Raw genomic sequence first — 6646 nt, 5'->3', positions numbered from 1 at the left:
ATACATGGTTTGTTGTGCCAGTCCAAGGGACGTACACATCCAGGCCCAAGTGACCATTTATTTTTGTCTTTTTCATGTCATGTCCAAATGAGAAGCAGAATATCTCCTATATTAATAGGAGATCATATAAACATGTAAATAGGATTTCAAAGTGAGTTTCAAAACTTTCAAAACTCCACACAGGAGCAAGAAACCAGCACCCGTGTGCAGACACTGTATGCCTCGATATAATAAGGACTGTTTTACTCTTCATTCACCTGAAGAACACCAACGCACTCCAAGTACCTACAATATACTCTTTCACATATTCAAGAAATAAAACACTTTGTATTCAAACTGGCAATCTGATAAACACAATATTTTACTAATGCAGGGGTAACCCTAACCCATCTACTGTTAAGGATGCTCCTCCCAAGCATTGGTGCATCTAACAGGGCTCTCTTCTCTTTCAGGGTAACCAATATCATCAATAATATTAAATACCAAAACAGCTATACATTACAGACATTTAGTGAACACATATAGTATTAACGTCATAATCCCAATGGTGATACATATGTTACATCATTTATATATTTAAATATTTCAAATATTTTGAAAACCTCAACACTCATTGTATTACAGTCAACATCAACACACATACAGGCTGTAAATGGGGTGGCGATGAATTACAGATGCTTAACACAGGCAAGTTCATTTTGAAATACAGTAACCAGCAGGTTGTCACAAGATTTGTTAAGTAACACACTATTAAATTAGAAAGGATACGTTTTGCACATTCATTTACAAACATGACATTTGGATTGGCATGCAAAGCTACAGCCGATGGTGATGAGGCTTCTTAAAGTAGCATCTTCTAACGGTAAACAGTCTAAGCTGCACTGTGGCGACTCCATGAGCTACATGTTATTTGACTGGGCCTGACTCAAGGTGCTCTATCTAGCATGAAAACCCTGTCAGGGTGTAAATGTAAGCTTATAATCCACTGGATCTTCTTTTCAAACATATTCTTCTTATCCTAGTGTCACCAATACTAACTTATTTTGCCATCATCCTGATTGATTTGTGTTTCTTTCATTTTCTGGGGGACTTCTGTAATACCCACTATCCCATTTGTGCCACCAGGTTGTCTTTTGAAGCTTCCTGTGACAGTGTTTCTGTGAAAATGTCCTTGATGTCTCTGAAATCAGGACTTTCAAGCTTGATGCAGATCATCAATTATTTATCTTTTGTCTTCCATGCTGGAAATGAGTAGTGCAATGCAAGATGTTTTACTAAATTAGAATATCTAGATCCTCAGCTTTTATCTCTTCAGTAATGAAAGTGTATTGACGATGTCACAATGCGCTCACTCAGGTGACTGTATAAGTTCTAAGGCCCTAATTTCATTGACGGGCAACCAGCAAAGCAAGGAGCAAAGTCCATAAACTAAAGCTATTGTGTGGCGTGTGGGAGCATTGCACTACCCCACCCATGTTTGTGCTTAGGATCTTGCTCATGGGGTTAAACTAGCAAAATTATTTTGCCAAGTTAATAAATTAACTTTAGTTCATGCACAGCAGGCTTTGCTTGATGAAGAGTATTACCAACAGTTATGTTGCTAGGCTATTCCAGGTTTTGGATGAGCATTAAAATCTCTAGGTTCCAAACTACATTTTTGCACAAGGTTTGAGCTCAGGTAATGCTGACTAATGAAACCTCAGACTCAGGGCGACGGACGTCTTGAAACTGTTGCTCGTTTTAATTGTATACCCTGTGTTAAATTGTCTTGTTCATAAATTATAGCTTGATAATTCAAACTAAACTCATATTGTCTCCATGTTGGTTTGAATAGCTTTTGCCAATCCTCCAATAACATTTAACATTTTAATAATATTACAAGAAGGTTTATTAATTAATTGTGCTCAAATTGGTATTGTGAAAGATCCCGGATTGGTATTTCCCTGTTTATCACTACCAATAACACCCTTACATTTCTTTTCTACTTCAGTCAACTTGCTGACAATGAACAACCTTTACTTGAATGAAGGCAATAACAATTTGCCTCATCTTTTCCCACTTAAGATTACACTTACACTTGCAGTACATTTGACAATTAAAATGGGGACTTTAACTGGATCTTATTTTTACAGCAGATCTCATTTGTTCTAGAAAACTCTAGCAATCCACATTTTCAACACTGTCACAGATGTCACACTGAACATTTATTTATATATGTATACTGATTTCATATTTACAGCAGTGACGACTTCCACATTTCAATCTGTGGGCTGTGACAGGAGCTGAGAAAAGCAAACAATAGCACAGATTCACACTTTCCCAACCACAAACACAAATGTCAACTTTCATGACTGGCTGACAGATAAGGCTTGGTGCTTATGCCATTGGAGCACAGTTCAATCCGTACTCCACATGTGCTCATTTTCAACTCACACTGAGGTACTGCATGGCAGGTAGTGGACATGGTCATTGAAATAGGAATGAGCTCTCTGTCCTCTTCCTTCTAACATTTCTCTTTTTCCAGACCTGGATTTTCTCATTCGTCCGCTCCTAATCCAACAGCTCACTCCTAGACATTCATTTAGGCTTTGATCAGTTTGGAGATGGTGTCCTCTTGCTTGTTGCCGTTTTTGCGGGCCGTGAGGCTGGTGGTCTCAGTGCGGTAGCTGCGGGTTGTGCGGAAGGTCCGCATGTGTTGTAACTCCATGTTGTCCTCCTCTGTTACCTTGATGAAGGGACACCAGCGGAATGCTTGCCGGAATCCTGAACGGAACCTGGGGAGTAATTACAAAGAATCATCACTTCCAAAGACTCTTCTTGTCAATGAAAGTAATGTTGAATGAAACCTTTTTCATCCTAAAATCACTGGCACGACATTCCCATAGTTTATTTTGTCCCAAAATGTTTTATTGTATTCAAACAATTGAAGGTTTGTTAAGGGTGTTGTGTATTTAAAACAGGTTCTCCATCATAAGCTGCAGCATCTTTTTTCTTCCCCTCTCCCACCCAAAACCTAAAATGTATTCAAAATGTGCAATTTAATAAGCCAAATAAATCTGACAGCATATAATATTTTTCCCGACATCCTTCCAAACTGATTGGTGTTTGTATGCAGTAGGAATATAACAATCTAATGTATTATGCATGGGGATGCAACTTAGCAAATATTGTTTAATAATAAATACCCTGTGGCAGTGATTAAGCCGTCCTTGAAACAAATTAATGACATGATTGTTTTCCATTTCATGGTTTATGAAGCTGACATTCTGTCAGTCAACCACTGACAAGACATCAACTTTTTCCTTTACACTTTTATCTTTGGTAATGTCCAGCACAAAGTTTTGGACCATTGACATACAGTAATTACAAGCATGCTTTTGTATGACCAAATAGGTTGTGGGAGATTGATATGACACCCACCTCTGGTTGAGACAGCAGTAAATGATGGGGTTGTACATGGTGGAGCTCATGGCCAGCCAGAAGATGGCTAGATAGACCTGTTGGATGTAATTTTGCTTGTAGATGTCCCTGTTGAAACTGCCCAGGATGAAGTAGATGTGGTAGGGCAGCCAGCAGGTGGCAAACGTCACCACCACCACTATCATCATCTTTACCACCTGGTTTGGAGGCAAGGAGATCCATTTTTACCTGATTTATCTGTCTTCAACTAACTTCAAAGCAGCTAGGCTATTCACTAACCAAGAATCACTGTTAAGAGATTTGAAAGAATCCTCTGTAAGAACAACCTTAACTTCCAAAGTATCTATGCAAACCCTATACTAGAACAGACATTGTTGTGAGGTCAACGGGTTTTTAATTACATTCCCCCCACTTTGTCAAAAGCTAAACCAGTTGTCACAGATTGCTGAGTGACATATAATCTAGAGAATTTATGATTTATGGCTGAGTATTGTGACTCAGAGAAATGTTTGGCTCACCTTGCGCTTGGCCTGGATTTGGTTTTGGTAATGATCAGTTGCTTCACCTGGGATCTCACTGCCCCACAGTCTATGTCCAACCAGACTGTAGGTTACAAGCATCACCAGCAGGGGGAGCAAGTAGTTCAGGATGATGACAGCTACTTGGTATCTGGGGGACACAGAAAGAAATAGGTTTTTAAATAAAGCTCAAATGTAAAATCTATAGTATTTACGGATGCATCTAAGAGGGAACGATTCAAGGAATCACTATGTTGCCATGTATGTTTCAATGTGGTATCACAGCAATATGGATGACCTTTATTTCCCTCGGGATCAATAAAGTATCCATCTATCTATCTATATTATTCAACTGCACTAAATAATGGAAAATAAATTACATGTGGTATAAAATAAAGTCATAAAGTTTTTGGAAATAGCTCAACCTCCTCACAGTGAGGACCGTCACAGATATATTTAACGAACCACATCAATGTGTGACTAATGTATTACATGAGCTGGTGGACCCCTCCATAATCATCTGGCCACTCCACCATGCAGATGGTCCGCGGCGGGTAGAACGTTGTGCCGGCGAAGAAACACTGGGGGAAGGCCAAGGAGCACGCCACCATCCAGATGACTGAAATCACTACCTTTGTGGTTGTGGAGGACAGCCTGGGCTTCAGTGGATGAATGATGGCCATGTATCTATGGAAGACACACAGGCATCCCTAATTCAAATGAATGGATCTGCTTGCATAGCTGAAGATAGAGGGTGCTAAGGCATCTCATTAGTTCTGCCCTGAGGAATGATTCCTTTCATAACCCTGTGAGCTCACTGAGAAGTGATGAGGTCATAGATGAGGTTGAAATGCACATCTTGAATTCTGAATAATTGGTGAGCGCCTCAGTTATTTCTACACTGATCAAAATGAGGAGGTGAGGCTAGAATTAGTTACAAGAAGTCTAAAGCAATTTATATTAATGTTCAAATAAAGTGTTTTAGAGGGAAGTTTATATCAGTGCAATGTATTTTAAAGTCAAGGTTTTTCAAACCGAGGGAAAAAAATAGGTGACAAAATGTATTTATATTATGTGGAAAACATGCAATACAAGTAAATATAGACTTCATGGATTTAATCTCACATGCCTTCTTTGTGTTTCTTGGAGAGTATGTGTCTGGATAGATTTGCTAAGATTGCCTATAGCCTATATACTGCCACAGAGTTTTTGATAAAACGGATAGTAAAGATGGCACCAACTCTGAGTGACATATCTCATATCACAGGTGTTAAGGCAGCAACAAACACACAGCCCACTCAATACATCACTTTTTACTACCGAACTGCAATGGGTCATATATCCTTTATGGACATTTTCCTCCACTTACAAGAACATTAAATGACCAAAAGAAGTCTGAGGTCGCAGGAAGAACCATTGTGGCGAAAACCGCACACGGTCGTTCTAAAATGTCCTTTATGGCTTGGGCTGGTATGTTCTGCCTCAAATCACTGACTGGCAAAAGCGCTGCCCCCATCTGATCGCTGAATGTAAAGCAAAATATAGATGAAAGGCATTTATATACACCAGGTGTTTTTTGTTGTGTGTTCACTCGTCGTTTTCATAATTTTTGGAAACAGGCGCACGCTCACATCTGGTTTCCTTGTTCTCCGCTATGCCCTTCTAATCACATTGCTTTACGATCTGTTATCTGCGTTCACAGCTCGACTTAAATAAAAGTTATGCTTTCATGAAAGTTCAAAGGAAAGTACTTTTGATTACTTACCTGTCAACGGCTATTGCTGCCATTGAGTATATACTGGAGAACATGGCAGTGATGGGGAAAAAGTTATGAAATTTACAATATCCTAACCCAAAGTACCAGTCGTTGTGTATAGCGTACACGAAATTAAACGCAGTGTTGAAAGTTGCCATGGACACATCCGAAAATGCCAGGTTGACAATGAAATAGTTGGTTACTGTCCTCATTCTTTTGTGCGCCATGATTATCCAAATGACAGTAACATTTCCAATGACTGACACTATCACAATAAGTGAATAGGCGATCGCCCATAGTGCCACTTGCCAGTCTGGCTGTTCAAAGAGATTCACGGTGGTGTCGTTGCTATCATCCTCGTAAAAGAATGTTGAAGCCAAAAGGGGGTTTGAAGTTGTATTCATGTCAACATCTGCCAACAGCTGAAGATTCCTCAATAATGCATGTAAGGACTGAATCAAATTGGATTTGTCACATCAGCTAACATCCTTCACTTTTCATGTTTCCAGGGTAATACCGACGGTCCGATAAATGCCTCTCATTGTAGTGATGGTCAATTGATGGCTCATTGTGTTAAAGCCAGTGAAAGGTTATCTCCTGCCTCAATAGCCAGTCTCCTCTCCAAAAGAAAAGATCCTGTCGCCAGTGATACCTGATGCACCGTTGGGCAGCCGGAGATCTTTGACGAGCTTTGGCTGATTACAGGCGCAAAACCTGTTCGGGGCGCAGGGGGTGTGTCAACTTCTGAGCAGTGACGTTACGATATGAGAGCAGATTTCCTGATATGATTTGTTCCCTCGGGCGGGATATCAAAGTTAATCTCTTATTTAAAACAGCTTTTTTCACAGCAGGTGAAGAACGGGCTGCATTTGAATCCATGCGCTTTCCCAATCCAAACATGTGCATGGAAAAATCAGGATGAAAGCCGTAGCCTACAAGAATTTACTTGACA

The 6646-nt window shown here is 39.8% G+C and overlaps 1 protein-coding gene across 1 annotated transcript; it reads right to left on the bottom strand.

Moving 5' to 3' along the window:
* Positions 1-2581: 2581 nt before the first annotated feature.
* Positions 2582-6047, bottom strand: tacr2 (tachykinin receptor 2; the record flags this gene model as incomplete). The annotated part of the gene is made up of 5 exons (XM_080848906.1): positions 5704-6047; positions 4431-4625; positions 3939-4089; positions 3421-3617; positions 2582-2774 (listed from the first exon to the last, which is right to left on the bottom strand). The coding sequence occupies exons 1-5, from the start codon at positions 5919-5921 to the stop codon at positions 2582-2584; spliced, it is 954 nt and encodes a 317-aa protein (XP_080705032.1). The 5' UTR covers positions 5922-6047.
* Between the last annotated feature and the right edge of the window lie 599 nt (positions 6048-6646).

This window comes from Sprattus sprattus (assembly GCF_963457725.1).
Source record: "Sprattus sprattus genome assembly, chromosome: 12".
Taxonomy (NCBI): Eukaryota; Metazoa; Chordata; class Actinopteri; order Clupeiformes; family Clupeidae; genus Sprattus; species Sprattus sprattus.
Note: the sequence above shows the minus strand (reverse complement) of the source record. Positions and strands in the feature narration are given on the sequence as shown.